This window comes from Branchiostoma floridae, chromosome 18 (assembly GCF_000003815.2).
Source record: "Branchiostoma floridae strain S238N-H82 chromosome 18, Bfl_VNyyK, whole genome shotgun sequence".
NCBI lineage: Eukaryota > Metazoa > Chordata > Leptocardii > Amphioxiformes > Branchiostomatidae > Branchiostoma > Branchiostoma floridae.
This window is the reverse complement of record NC_049996.1, coordinates 6,333,627-6,349,504: the sequence shown is the minus strand read 5'-3', so window position 1 is coordinate 6,349,504 and position 15,878 is coordinate 6,333,627. Positions and strand designations below refer to the sequence as shown.

The window sequence follows — 15,878 nt, the reverse complement described above, 5'->3', positions numbered from 1 at the left end:
ATGGTGGTGACTTGGTTATCATTGTCTGTGTTTTATGTATTGTTCATCTTTGGCTTGACGGTGGTGTTGCACATGGGAGTTATTTATTCTCACTCCGCATACCGTTGCTACGGTATGGAGTGAAAATATTACGTTCGTATAATTTATTTTTTCTTCTTCCTCCTGTCGCGATCTTTAAAGGGATTTCTCTCCATTGTTCCTGGACCGAATGGCCTGAAATGTGGCGCAAGGGTACAGTGGGCCAATACCCCCGACACCTTTTTTTACAGATACCGTCAAAATGATTTTATGAATGTTTTTAGGTCATTTTCTGACTAAAACTGTATATTCTTGCCTTGCGTGCCAAGGTATTAAGTCCAAAGCACCTAAAATTTATACTATGTTACTGCGTGAGATACTTAGTACAAGGACCACCTTACCATTTTTCGTCAAAAATCACTTCATGATTTATAAGCCAATTTGCTGGTGAAAATAATATTAACACCATGACATACATTGTACTTAATGGAGGTAAAAATTGTGCCAGTCCTAGGTCAGTAAAGACTCCAGAGTAAAATAAAACAATCAAGGAATGTTCAACAGCAAAGTTTTGCATTTATTATGTGCAAAATGTGAACCAACATAACAAAGCAAAGATCTAAGAAAAATTAAAGGCATGAATGACAATTACAACATGAATTCAAATGGCAAAGAGTAAAAAAAAAAAATATAACTAAAGGGACTAAATACAGTATTTCTGAATAACGCATCAAATTATTATTCAACATACGCATGAACACCGACTAAATACCTTATTCTTAAGACTCAAGGTTTTCGCCACATGGTAATTCAACTATGATGGTCAATGTCATAATATTTAGTGGGTATTACATTCATTTTTCATTCATTGCAGACTTGGGCCAAGGCTTGCAAAGAAATACTTTTGAGGAGGCTTTATCCTGGTGACTACATTGTGCAATGCATGATATTTCGATATTTGCTTTCACTCCATTTCAAAACGTTTTCTGAACTGGTCACATGCCACTGTATCAGTGAGTCATAAGAGGATTACCTTGTAACAAAAACGTGGAGTCTGAAGAATAAGTCTGAGTCTGAAGTACAAATCATTATGGTGCTTAGTTGGGGGCAAACATTTGAATAATATCATCATACAGAAAATATCTTTGATGTTACACTGCCTTTTAAAGATTCTTATTTCAGATTTTACAGTTCTTTGTAATTGACAGATAAGACCTTCATAATTGCCATTTTTCATTTATGCTCAAACAAGCTATTAAAAGTACAGGACGTAGCGATAAGGCACAATAAAAATGTTTGTGGACAAAAGCCTTGCATATAATTGGCATCATTTTGTGCATGAAGTTGGTCAATTCAACAAGTACAATATATTTTCTTTATAACCTAATACTAGAAAAATTAATACAATTACCTAAATACAATGAAATACATGCAAAAATATATGTAATGGGCACTTTAGCTTGGATTAATTTTATGTTTTAATGGTTAACAAATCATGATGTGAGAAGTCTGTGTAGTTTCGTTAATACCCAGCCTGACTTACATGTACCCCTTTAGGAAGGGCCCGTGACTACACTCCAAGCAGAGGTTAGGCTCCGGCTGTTTTTTTAACGTTCTTTGTTAGTCGTTTTTATCGGGCTTTCTATCTTGTATTTTATCTTGCTGTGTCAAAACCTAACTGGCTGGCGTACTTCAAGAATAATGACAAAATAGAAAGCCCGATCAAAACGACTAAAAAAACAACGTTAAAAAGCAATCGGAGCCTAACCTTTGCTTGGAGAGTAGCCCATGACAGTAATATAGGGTAACAACATGCATTCATTGTATTTTGCTCTTTAGTGGGACCCTAATTGTGCACGCTACAAGTGTACATGTATATGTGTACATGTACAGTATGATGTTTCAATGTTAATGAAAGCTCCATACTGTTTGAGGCTTGGTGAATTAAAAGAATGGTTGACAAATAGTGAATTCCCAGATGACCATATACAATGTACGATGGGTGATAGACCACTATATTAATGGCTCGAGATTCCAGTTGGTAGATAATGATCAAAGAATTACTATCCATATTTTCTTGGTTTGAGTACACACATCAATTATAAGACACACTTATTAGGGGCAAGTTGACCAGTGGGATGGAAAGTTAAAATGAAAAAGTCAAATAAAGTACATAACTGTCATGATTGTATGTAAGTTACCCTTCTCCTGGACCAATATGTAACACATCTTGAAGCAGATAGATCCAAATACTTGTTGTTTTCTTCCATTTTCCCTGGGTGATTTGCATAAATCAAGAACTTCTATACAATGCCCTTGCTTGAATTTGTATAAAATCATGCTAATGTCCACTGCTGGCATTGAAGAGAAGAAATGCACAGAAAAATACTGTATAGTTTTGCAACCTTCCTAGAAGTATTCAAGCTCTCTTTAAGGTAATTTTCCTATTCATATAGTGTGCAATAACCTCAAATAAAGTAGTACATGCACTTTGTCAAATACTTTCAGCAATTGTTGCATTTTCAAAAGTTTGAAAGATGTGTATTTTATTTGAGAAAATATGACAATTATACTGATGTTGCAAAATTTGAGTTGTGCACATTGTCTTTTTGGTGTCAGGCTCAGAACTTATTGATCACACCTCATATCAGCTATACATGTGGTGTGCTTAGTGTAAATATGCACTGGACAGAAGTTAACTTCAGCAGGGACATTTATACTGGTGTAACATTCATAACAAGAAATAAAGGCATAGCATACATTGCAGTTAGTATAAATAAATAGATATAATAAAGTGAGGTATACGTGGAGTAAAATATTGTTCAAGGCAATTTGTATGAAAATATGATTTGATAGACTTTACAAAGGCAGTATTAGCAGTTATTCAATTCATCAGTTTTGAGAAGCATCCAACCAAGATTCTTTTAAACTCCCAACAATGCAGATGTAGAAAATATGCTTTTTCATGTATCATACAAAACAAAACTACTGGCAATTGTAAATTTGATTCCATGGATAACATCCTCTAGGAATCCCAAAACTGATGCTAGCATGGAAAACAAATGAAAGTTGGGCAAAAAAAAGTTCAAACTTGCCTTCACTATAAAATTCAAATAATAAAAAAAAAATTAACAAATGACTACACAAAAGTATGGTATTACCAAACAATCATAGACTCTTAATTTTGTTGTTTTTAAAGTACAAAATGTTGTCTTGTATAGCTGGGAGGGTTAGACACCATGTGTACCAGAGAGTTTGCCAGGACAGATCTTATGAGTTCAGAAGAAAGGCAGTGGATGCTGTCTCAAACATCTACTTATAGAAATGGAGCTTTTCATTTCATCAACAAAGTTTTTAAGTATCTATAGTGGAAGTAAATACTTAATCATTGGTACTTTAGGTTCTACGTTCATGTTTAAAACACAACAACAGTCTTTTAGCTTAAGTATCACTCACGTCAGCAGTACTTAGCTCCATTTTAGTTGCTATGCCAGCATATGCACATTGCAACTTGGCTAAAAGTGTATATGACATGAATGTAATATTCCGGCACTGCTGAGACAACAGCCTTCATAACATGTGATCATGTCATACTATTCAGAAGACAGACTGACATAAAAAATGAAGAGTTGTTGCCAAGAGGATTGCCCCAAACTCAACAAATATCAGGAACTCATTGAGAGCATATATATATTATATTGTAATTTCTTGTGTATGTTACAATTGTTTGATTGACGATAAAATGTGTACAATTTTCAGTGAGCATTTAATCGATGAAACATTTTATTTTTCAAATAGTTGTATTTAGAGACAATGGTCATGGGCCAATTCTAATGTAGCGTCATAGGGTCATCAACATGCAGATATGGCAAATGAACCCAAGACAGTTGCAATTGGCAATCCCTCTACAAAATAGTAGTCAGTTCTAGCACTTATCTGTTTATCAAAACATGACTGATCTAGTTAAATAGGCTCCTGAATGCTGAAAGTTGTGGCATGTTGGCTGGCTGCTCCTATTTTATTCGTCTGTGGCTCAGATCCTCTCAAAAGCATTGATTGTTTGTATTGGCTGCTGCACAGCCTTGCTCCTCAGAAGGCTGTTCATTCTTGTCTCCTTAAAGAAAAGACACAATATTTGTAGCCTTAATCATGTGTTCTTATGCTATATAAAGCTACCAGTAATCAATAAGGGAATAGTGCTTGCATAAAAGCATTATCAAATAACGAAGAAAGGCAAGAATAAAAGACATTCCATGACCTAATACATAATGTATGTACCCTATAGATCTCAACCTTTACAAGTGACATAACATAATTGCTTCATTTACATAAATTGAATCAGTTGATCATCTTTACATATTAAGTTGTTCAAAGGATATCCACTGGACAGGTGTTACAGTAGCATTTCCTCCTATATCCGGAAAACGAGGTTTTGATTTGCATGATTTCTTTTGGCTTTGGTTTTTACTTAATTTCCTTCAGTTGCTAGTTGGAATTCCCCTCATTTCCCACTATGGAATTATAGTATTTTTTCATCAACTATTTTTCTAACTATGCATACTAGGTCATCATTTGCACGTATACATATCATATCTAATACTCTATTAATATTCATCTTCTCTCTGTCTTGTTACTCATGTTAAATGTCTGAAAGTACAAAGTGCTATCATCAAATGCAGCAGACTTATAAGATTCCCCATTAATTGTGCAAATAAGCTCCTTATTTGCATAATTAGCATTTGATAAATATGTCAATCATTGGTGGATCCAAACCTACAGAACTCAAAATACGGTGACCATACTCACTGCTGCAAAACACGCACCCATATCCAAAACACGAAATGTCAAAAGCAAATTAAAGTACTTTTGGAAATTATATAAAGGTGACCTTCATTGGACATAAATCATGCAAATAAGGGTCTCATTTGCATAATTAACCAGAAAATGCTACATAGCATTCTCTCCGAGATAGCACTTTCAACTTGTGTAGGTTGTAGATTTAGTATAGCAATTATTAAACATCTGAGATAAAGTTCAAAGGGAAGAGAAGAGACTTTGAGGATCTTACAGCAAAAGAGATCTAGAATGAGAAGAAATGAGGAGAATGGGTAGAACAAGAAGTCTGGACTTCCTGAAAAAAGAGACAATAGTGACAGTTTGTTGTAGGAATATGCACATTTAAAAAGAATTGAAACAAAATGGAGAAAACATAGTAGAAAAATGATAAATACAGGAATCAGCTGCAGGTCCTGCCTAGCTCAATCAAGCTTCTATAGCAGTCCTTCCATGCACTGTTCAGGTCTTAGAAGCTTGATAGCCAACACCTCTAATTCAGGAGAATTGAGAACAATTTTTTGTGTGTGCATAAATGCTGTTGATCTATGCAAATGTACATGCCACATTAATCAACTACTGCTATACTGGATCTATCTGTTACCATGGTGTTGGAGGTGTGATGACTATTTCCATAGCTCCTATTGGATGGATTGTCGTTGTGAATAAGAATTCTGAGCTCCTATGGTTGTTGAATTTTAAACCCTTAAACTGCCGAGCCCGGATATATCCGGCACACATATACATGCCCTGTATGCCGCGCCCGGATATATCTGGGATAACATATTCCCCCAAAGTAGCAGCTTTGCGCGCGTGTAGTGCACAAACCCCGGAAATTAGGGACTTCGGTCTTGTTCGGGGGTTTCTTTTGGAGCTCAGCGGCCAACCCTGGCAATGATAAAATTTTATAGGGCTGAAACTCTGCCAGTTTAAGGGTTAATGAACCTAGCAATTTAGAGAATGATTCTCTTGAGTTGGAGGTGTATGGCCACAAGCGCTCCGACAGGAGGCCTAATAGGCAGTAAGCCCCAGACTGAGAGATTGTTATGGTTCTATAAAATACGCCCTAAGGTGGCTGAAGGTGGGCCACCATTCCTAAAAAGTAATCTTGTTCTACATCAGTCTAGAGCAATCAGCTGAGGACTACCTGCCATTCCAAACCTTACATTACATTTTACTGCCTCCCTCCAGACCACACGGACTGACCTGAGTGTGCTGCGGAGTTCCCTCCTCACCGTTCTGACTAGTCCTGATGTCCATTAGTGGAGGGGGTCCACTCCTCCATCTGTTAACCGGAGATGAGCCCGTATCCAGGTTATACTGTACACAGGGAATAAACAGACTCATCAGACTTAGTAAGACTTAGTGTCCAGGTTGCATAGAAACAGGACTACAGTCAGACCTGCTCAAGATGCTCACCAGGGTACCACACAAAAGTGACTGTGGCTGGCTTGACTATAAGATAATATATTACAATGTATGACGTATGTATGGCTGGCTTGAAGAGGATCGGCTCACAACATGGTGTATAAATAGTTTCCAAGTTGGTGTTTTACATGCTGGGCTGGCTACCCTGCCATGCTACATGTACCCAACTCAAGCCCAAAGGGTATGCATGAAGGTTTGGTCTGTAATGGAATTTTTGTAGCCAAAACAGGGTAGATGACAATTGCAACTATAAGGCTGCACCGGAGAGAAATCAACATTTCGATCATATCTATAGGGGATGGGGGGCAGCAATGAACAATCAGCATCCACAGCATGACTCCCAGTTCTGTAATATTGACACTGTAGATCACTGAACTCATGGCTATCATGCAAGTTAGGCCTAAAAGGAGTAGGGTGGCTATCAGTCACATGCATATCCTAGAAAGGACCCAGTTTTTCCACAAAGAAATTCCATTAGACCTCCAACCCCCATGCATACCCTTGGGACCCAGAAAGAGTAACATGGCAGGGTAGCCAGGACACCAGCATCTATGCAGATAACAATACAATATTGCGCTATAGCTGGCAGGCCTAATTTGAAATATGTACAGTTGACATGATGTACGCCCTCCATGTACACTAACATATTCATCAAAAAGAGACAAACCGTAAATATCACCAGACATTCCAGTGCAGCACAGGGGAGCAGAAAATGACACCAGATCAGAAATTCAGTTTATATGAAGAAACACAAGGTCAGATAGTATGGTTACCAGGGCTCGAAATACCACCTGCATATTCTGGTTAGTGCAGGTAAAATTGGAGCTGTGCAGGTATTTCTGATGTCTACCTGCACCTAACCTGCACTGGTCCATGTACTAGGTTTTATACATACATTGTAAATGTCACATGAAAGTGTATTGTTGTCGATGATATGATGTTATATACTCCATTTTAGATGATATGTAAGTTATCCTACACCATGTACATACAAATGTTCTTTTTTTTTTTAATTTGTATTGTTTATGTGTTTGTCAGCAGGGCTAGCCCTTTGTAATAGCCATAGGCTAGTTGGGCAGCCCTGGCTGTGTGTTCGGTGCAGCCAAACCAATAAATAAATAAATAAAGTGTATGTGGATTGTTATTAGCTGTATTGAAAATTACTACAGGGGTGCCCTTACTTGAAACAGAAAGTTAAGGGAAAGGGATTATGAACTCCATGGCCACAAACTGAAAGCTTGCCATGTAAAATACCTTGCCATTACATGGCACAGGACAGCCTCCCTTTTTTTTTTGGACGCAGTCAGCTCGGCTGCATGTGTCTTTCCAAAAAAAATTGCGTCCGAAAACGCATTGACGTACTGTATGCCTGGTGGGAACGCTGGTGGTGGGCTATTGTTGCATGAAACCCATCCATACTTTGTACCACTGATCCATTTACAAAATGTTACAAAAATGGTAGAATACTATAATTCCTGATTTTTTCGATGTACTGTTATGTTCACGGTTTTCATGGTGACGACTGTAACGAGAACTTATCATTACTGATAACAAATAATTCACAGACTTTTTTAATGTGCACTTGCCGTAACAGTGAACAATTAGTCCCGAGAACAAGTTAAATTTTCTCAGACCGTGAAAGTTTGGTACCGAGAATCAATTACAGTATTTGGTAGATAATGGTAGAATACCATTATCATTACTTAGAAACCATTAGAAGGATCCAATTCCACATCATTAGAATATTTACAGAAAGTTTTACAGAACCAAGGAAATGATTATAAAGTTGAAACAGTGTTAGAATACTTCTGAAGTATCAAATGTCCTAGAAATATAATCACACAGCTTTAAATAATCAATTCTAAACAATGGCAAGAAACATCTGCACAGTGACTTGCAATGGACTCTAGGTTTGATAGAAAAATGAGCTAACATAACATAATGATTGCTATTTTAATGAGAATGAGCCTATTGGGTTCTTACCTTAGTGGCTGCAGTAAAGCAAGTGGTCACCACTTTGGCAACAGTGTTCATCAGGTTCTTAGTCTCTTGGATGGCACTGTCAACCTGGGGAAGGAGATCAAGATTGCTTCTTACCTTTGCCGAGAAGTACCTACCTTACTTAAGATAAAAATCCTGAAATGTATTGTATGAAAACTTGGGCTTCATTTAAACGATTAACAAAAAAAGACATAATTTACAGCCCACTGCAGTACCGACATAAATTGCCGGGTGAACCATTTTTTAACTTCACCTTCGTTTCCACATCATTCTGCTTGTCAAATATCAAATATCATGAAAATATAGTCTGAAATACAGTCTGAATTGTCTAACAACGTTTTCATTGGACATCTGAAATTGTCTTCATTCATAGTTAGAGTATAAAAGACCTGTTTCTTCCAGATCTCTTCAGTCTCAATGACAAAGGATAGTGGATTCTATCTGAAGCGTCGGACCTTTTCAAAACCATATCCAGTTGCTTGAGTTACTACTTTTTGCCGTATCTTATTACCTGGATGTCTAACCTACAGGTTCATTGACGTATCATGAAAATATAGCCACGGGTTCTGGAGTTATGCTCTTGACCAACATACAGACCCACGCAATGGTATGACCAAAACATAACCTTCTTGGTGAAGGTGATTACCAGATACAGGTTTTGTTATGTCACAAACAAAAATACATTTGCATATAACTGTTAATGGGGGCCGCCCTAAGATGCCCCCTGCCCTAAGGTGCCCAGATTTTTTTATCTTATTATGCATAAGTACGCCGTGTTTGTTGCCACTGACTATGATGATTAGAAAGGAAAATAAACCAAGTCCAAACAAACAGCTTTTTTTTCTCTTAAAATTTTTTATCACATGTTCACTTCCCCCTTTTTTTGAAGACAGAATTTTCACAATAATGTTGGTACTGGCAAATCACTGTGGTCACCTGTTACTAGGTTTTGGTGGCTCGTGGCCATAAATAAACAACCAATAAAAAACAGCCACACAACTGTCTTACACATAAGAAACAAAGCTTCACAAAACACTACAAATATTGGTCTTCAAATGTTTGTTGAGTAGAAGACCGGCCATAGAAAAAAAAAACATAAGCATCACCGCCGTTGTTTTCCCCAGGGAGTGTGGCCCCGCAGGTGGCAGACGAGCGAACGCCCAAAAGATTTGTTACTTTAAAAATGATTCGTACCGTCTATAAAAATGAAACTTCACAGAGTGATGTCGAATATGTTTCCCAATGCATACACAGAGATTTTTTTGTGATTTTGGCGTTGTCGTTTTTCGTAACGATTTTGTTAGTCGGGCCGCCGCATTCAGTACATTTTGCCCATTTCCCATGAAACAAGACATGGATTGTGAATGATTTAGCCCTCCTCGTGGGAGACAAGAAGCACACACAATCACAATTCTACTATCAAAAGAAAGCTAACATATCATAAAATTAGAATTTTTATTTATGTTTGTCTAAATTGGTCACCAGCTTCCGAAGAGAGCAAATTCCAAAAGCGGGACAAGTTAGGGCGCACTGTTTAACGCAGCTCAAAATCGGAATTTATATTCACGATAACGTCCTCGGTGTTTGCCAGTTGTAACGCGGAGGGTGAAGAGTTCATGAACAGTAAGGATGCCTTCCTTATTCAAGTATGGTTTCTAGATGAATGTGTTAAAAATTCATTGATCAAAACTTGACCACTCTTTGGCAACTAGTGATGGAGCGCCGTGAGTTCGAGCGCGTAAAAAGGGGGGGCATCTTAGGGCGGCCCCCATTACATATACAGGGCTCGAAATACTGGGTGCATGTGCACCTATTTTTTTTCAGTGGGTGCACAGGGTGCACCCAAATATTTTCTTAGGTTTGTGTATGTCAAGCTATCGAAGTATACTAGTATACATGATATTCTTGACATCTAAGTGTTACAAAGATTTAGAAAATGTCATGTTACTTGTTTAAGAATTCGATAGTTTGTAACTAAGATTTGTTATTAGGTTTTTTCACATTCTACTTTAGTTTAAGTGGCACACCCAAAAACTTTTTGGTGCACCCAATTTTTTAAGCTGGGTGCAACAGTGCACCTAATCCCAAATATGAATTTTGAGCCCTGATATATAATATGCCAATATAGATTAGCTCTGATTGATTCACGGTAGTTCTCTGTTTAAATAGCTCTGTTTGGCTCCTGACTGAATAACAAGATGAAGAAGAAAGAAAAAGAGCACTCAGGCAAAACGAAAGATGTTTTCATGTAGGGAAACCTACCTTGGTGAATGTGGCTTGTTTGCCAACTGTGGGGCTTTTACAAGTAAAGTTGAGCTGCTGACAGAATGTTGGGATTTTATCCAGGTGAGCTAGCAGTTCTGCCTTATGGACTCCATCTGGGATCTGACAAAGAGAAGACGTACACATTACTTTGTAGGTTTCTCTTCATCTAAAAGAAAAACAAGACAAGCCACACTAAGTATAACCACAGACCAATTTATGCCGGAAAAACAGAGAACTCTGGGTACAGCAGGGAGCAAGCTAAATCCCAATACATCATACATCACAACATAGAACATTAGATGAATGCAGAAAAAAGTTTTCGACCATATTGTAAACCATACAAAGCATCTGCAAAATGAGCAAATATATGTCATAGATAATGCACACAAAAAAATGGAAAATGTACACTAATGTCAAAGAATGCCAAGTTCAAATTTAATTAGGTCATTAGGTCAAACAAGATGTGAAAGAACAAATTATGAAGACAATATTGTTCAATATTCAATGTGTTCTGTCATTTGTTGAACCCTCCATTCTATAATGAAGACAACTTTATTTTGGGACAAACTTTTTTCTTTTGCAAGCTCGCATCAGTTTTGGGGTTCTCAGAGAATGTCATCCATATAATCAAATCAACATGTCCTTAATGTAAGGTAACACTGGACAAGCCAAATAATGACAGGATTCCAAAGTTACAACATGAAAATGTACTTACATCAGCTGAGAAATCTCGGACAGTTTTGAACAGCTTATTTCCCTCTTCAGCAAAGTGCTATAGAACACAAAACAAAATACAGTAAAGGAAAATATTGCAGAACGGTCCATTTCCAGTAACTACTGGGCCATGATATACTTACTTAGTACTTACTCAGATCAAGCTTACAGAAGAAAGCTATTTCTGTATATCAAAAAAGGTTATTCTGTTCAGGAATACAAAATGCACTGAAGGGCCAAGAACAAGCCTTGGATATTACGATCATCCTGATTCTCTTGTCCTGTACATCAAATAATGATATCATCAGGTGAATGTTTGCTGTCATCGAAAGAGAACACTGTCTATTCAACAGAATGAGTGCCAACATGAACATGGCAACTACACACATGTACATGTTTGTATTATAATATCTGTTCATAGCCTTACCTCTGCCTGGCTAAACAAATCTTGGGTTGTCTTAAGTGGGCCTTCTCCCCTGCAGCACAAAGGAAGCAAGTTTGGAAACAAGTCCTTTACTTTATTATTGAGTTGCATGTAACTTTTACATTTGATACAGTCACAAGTAGGTAATTCACACCATTTACCACTTGGGAATATATATGGGCACTTTTACATTTAATTATGGAAATTGGACATGTTTGCATAGTAGTATCTGTTACTGTCTCACCTTTGATTATTATGTTTTATGAAAGTCTTATGGAAAACACTAAATTACTGAATTTAGTCATTAATTTGCATTTAATATTTTTACAAAAACAAAACTACAGTCTAAGAGCGAGCAACCTACATGACTTCTTACTTATATATGAGTGTGGTATCTGCCACCCAAAAAAATAAAGACAATAGCATGTCCAGGTAAAAACATACAAACATCAATTCTGAAGTTGTTCTGCTGTACTACCGAGGTCACGCAGAACACCCACCCACATACCAGACACAGACAAACCTGTATTAGCCACCACCTTTGCATAGTGACCACCTGGCCATTGCGGTCACTTTTTGTTGGTCCCTTGGAGTTTTCCAATCGACCTAAGCATTAAGAAATAGTCTATAGCCGCCACTTGTCCAATGTGGCCAAGACCACGGCCACATGATTTCTGGTCCTGTCTATTGCCCCCTACAGCAGCCGTATATCACCCTGCGCCGAGTTGAAATCGTAGTTTGCGAGGATTTGGAGTCCCGACAGGGTCGTTTTGGCGGTAGCAGAAAGTGCGCGTGCCTTGAACATTAGAACGCGATTGGCAAGCGATGTCGGCACATTTACCAACATTGTGCAAGAAGAAGAATGGGAGAATCGAAGGGACTGACAAAAAGTGACCACAATGGCCAGGTGGTCACTTAGAGGTTTGACTGTACATTGTATGTGTTCCTCCCTCTTCCCCATCCATGACTGCACAATGCCACCTAGCAGTGGAAAGGAGAACTCTCAGGAAGACTGAGCACTACTGAAAAACTCATAATTATGGTAATATTTGGAGTTGTGTAAAGAAAAATATGATGTTTGAAGAATTCCCTACCTTGTGAAAAGGTACATGGAGTAAGACATACTGGACATATTCTGTGCCTTCTTCACAATGTCATTGTCAGGATCCTCCCATTTCTCTGTCTCTGCATCCAACTCCGATGTCATCAGTTTCATCTCCAGACCCAGCTTGGCTATCTTGGCTTGTTCCTATTTTAGCAAAACAGATTCTTATTGGCCCACTGTCCTGAAAATAAACTTTTCTCATAATTGAGGGTCTTCTTTCCACCGATCAAGGTTTCCTTTCCACCAATCAAGGTTTCCTCATCTCAGAATAAGGTTGTTCTCAGTGCGACAGATTTGTGCTTTGAAATTCCAATATTTTTGCATGACTAGAAAGGAAATATAACATATTGCATAAGTGACAAAGATACTCTATGATATTGACATACTTGTCTAACAGAAAGAAATTATTGTTTACTCATTTGCCAGATATATTACTAGGTGTCAGTTAACACTGGTCAGCTCAAATGAAGAGAAACGTTAAATTTCTGCCTACAAGTGTGGTATCAGCTGAAAACTGTCTTAATCGTGAATGTAGTCATGCAACAACAAAAATTTGATGTTCACAGCTGAAGATATAACGTTAAGGCTGTTTCATCACATCAAAGCCAAATGACCCCAGATTTTGTCAAGGGAGTTTTTTTGTCATGGGAGCCAATTTAATTTGTATTGAATGAAGAACTGAAACATTCTTTCAAATGAAATTTTAGAGAGAGTAAAGTTTTGATCATATACAACTGTTACAGTAGGAGTCCTTTAAGCTGAGGGCACAACCCGCTGTACGTGCAAATGCGTGCTGTCTACGTGCAAAAACGTGGGCAATCTTTTGGAATCCGCAAGTGGTAATTCTCCGTACAAAATTGTACGGAAAATTGTACGGAATCCAACGGATTTGGGAGCACGTAGACACGCCGTGCATGTCAAACTTTCTCTGCCATCTGGCTGCAGATGGATAATGTAAACTGATCAGACTGTTTTGATTTTTGCATCCTGAGCAGGGTCTTAGTGTTTGTGTTCCACAGCTGCAGGACAGTGTAAGTAACATACCTCAGCATCCAGCTTTACGGGTTTGATTGTCTTCAGGGTGGTTCCATGTTTCTGAGTAACAAGGAAACAAACAGCAACATCAACAGTACAGAATACAAACATACACAGTATGATCAGCTTATCAGTAGTACATGCACATGCTGTATCTTAGTCAACTTTTCTCTCAACACCTTCATCTCTCTAGTAGTATGTAACGTTATCCAAATTTACCTTTCCGAAACATATATAAAATGTATATATGCACATACATGTACACAGACTTGAACGAGTGATATTTTGTAATCTGATTTAAAACCTGAGGTCCCAAGATAATTATATGCATTATGATGTTCTAATTTGTGCAGTTTGAACTTCACTTAAGTGTTACAAATGTATAATCATTGCCACCTATATACATGTACATGTACTTATCATTTATGCCATGATCATCAAATTTTCCTCCTTAAAGTTTCAAAGTTTCCAAATTTCTAAAGACTGGCCTTATTCAGATGCCACACTATTAGCACCCAATTCAAATTTCAGCGAGCAATTTCTAATAATGGTAGCCATGCAAATATGACAAAAAAAACTTTTACTAGCACTATATTGAATATGTTTAATGATACTGAGTGACAACATATACTAATCTCCAAGCAGAGGTTGGGTCACGGGGATTAGTAGTAGCCAGGATTTTTACCAGCTATAGCTTTGCTCTCCACCTGTTTCCTGTCTGCCAGTCGGGGCAAACAACACTCAATCAAGTCGGTCGTAGCTCAGTCATGATACATAAAATTGAGCTATCATCAATGTGTCTCCATGATCTAGAAAAGTCGGAGAACCAAGACTTAGTGTAGGTTTGTTCACATTTCAAACAGAAATTAAAGAGGAGATTTGTCCAGTCAAAATTGACCTTCTAAAACTCAGGCTCCACACACTGTCAGCCATTTCGAGATAACCCCATGGAGCTGTAAACCTAATTTACTAAAATGTGTTTTTCCCAGTTTAGGGTATTTACTACATGCAATATACTCATACATATTGCATGTACTCATACATGTTATTTTTATGTATTATTATTACCTTTGCCAGAATGGCTAAGGTTATGTTTTGGGCTTGTGAGTCTGTGTGTGTGTCTGTGTGTGTGTTAACAGCATAACTCAAGAAGTCTTGGATGAATCCCGATAATATTTGGTAGGTGGGTAGGGGTCGGGAAAACGAAGGTCAAGTTCGATAATGGGCCCCCTAGCGGCTTGCTAAGGTACTGCAGCAGAACCTCAATTTTTGATATCTCCTGTTCTGGACATGCTGTGATCATGATTTTTGAGTGGTAGATAGCCCTCGAGGCAGAGAGTGTGCTGTGAGTTTGGGCCCCCTAGCGGCTTTTTTGGAACTGCAGGCGCCGGTTTCCTTTCAAACTTTGGACGAGAATAACTCTACGTCAACGTGTTGACGGATCGTCATGATTTTTGGTATGTAGATAGAATGAGTGATGACTTACATAATGGTATACTAATTATGCAAATCAACAGCTAATTTGCATAATTAATGAGGAAAATTTATAAATCCACTGCATTCCATGATAGGACTTTCAAACTTGTCACATATGTAGCTGGGAAGGAGAGAAATGTCGATAGATATCAATTATGCAAATGATGGCCTCATTTGCATAATTAATGAGAAAATATGAAGATGTTGACGGATCATCATGTTTTTTGGTATGTAGGTAGCATAAGTGAAGACAAACATAATGAGAGCTAATTTGCATAATTAATGAGGATATTTTATAAATTCACTACGTTCCATGATAGGACTTTAAAACTTGTCACATATGTAGCTGAGAAAGAGAGAAATGTCAATACATATTTATCATGCAAATGATGATCTCATTTGCATAATTAATGAAAAAATGTGAACGTGTTGACGGATCGTCATGATTTTTGGCATGTAGATAGCCTAAGTGAAGACTTATATAATGTGATACTTATTATGCAAATTAACAGCTAATTTGCATAATTGATGAGGAAAAGTTTATAAATCCACTGCATTCCATTATAGTACTTTCATCAA

General features: G+C 37.6%; 1 protein-coding gene across 5 annotated transcripts in view; it reads right to left on the bottom strand.

The window, feature by feature from the left end:
• Positions 1-570: 570 nt before the first annotated feature.
• Positions 571-15,878, bottom strand: part of LOC118405361 (alpha-catulin-like) — a 38,454-nt gene continuing 23,146 nt past the window's right edge. For 4 of the 5 annotated variants that reach the window (XM_035804818.1, XM_035804819.1, XM_035804821.1 and 1 more), the window contains 8 exons: positions 13,833-13,883; positions 12,778-12,932; positions 11,687-11,735; positions 11,261-11,317; positions 10,543-10,665; positions 8,263-8,346; positions 6,058-6,171; positions 571-4,132 (listed from right to left, as the gene is read on the bottom strand). In XM_035804818.1, coding sequence (XP_035660711.1) covers positions 4,052-4,132; positions 6,058-6,171; positions 8,263-8,346; positions 10,543-10,665; positions 11,261-11,317; positions 11,687-11,735; positions 12,778-12,932; positions 13,833-13,883 — 714 coding nt within the window. In that variant the 3' untranslated portion in view covers positions 571-4,051. Of the gene's footprint in view, positions 4,133-5,086; positions 5,150-6,057; positions 6,172-8,262; positions 8,347-10,542; positions 10,666-11,260; positions 11,318-11,686; positions 11,736-12,777; positions 12,933-13,832; positions 13,884-15,878 lie in introns of all 5 variants that reach the window. The other variant, XM_035804820.1, reaches the window with a different exon arrangement.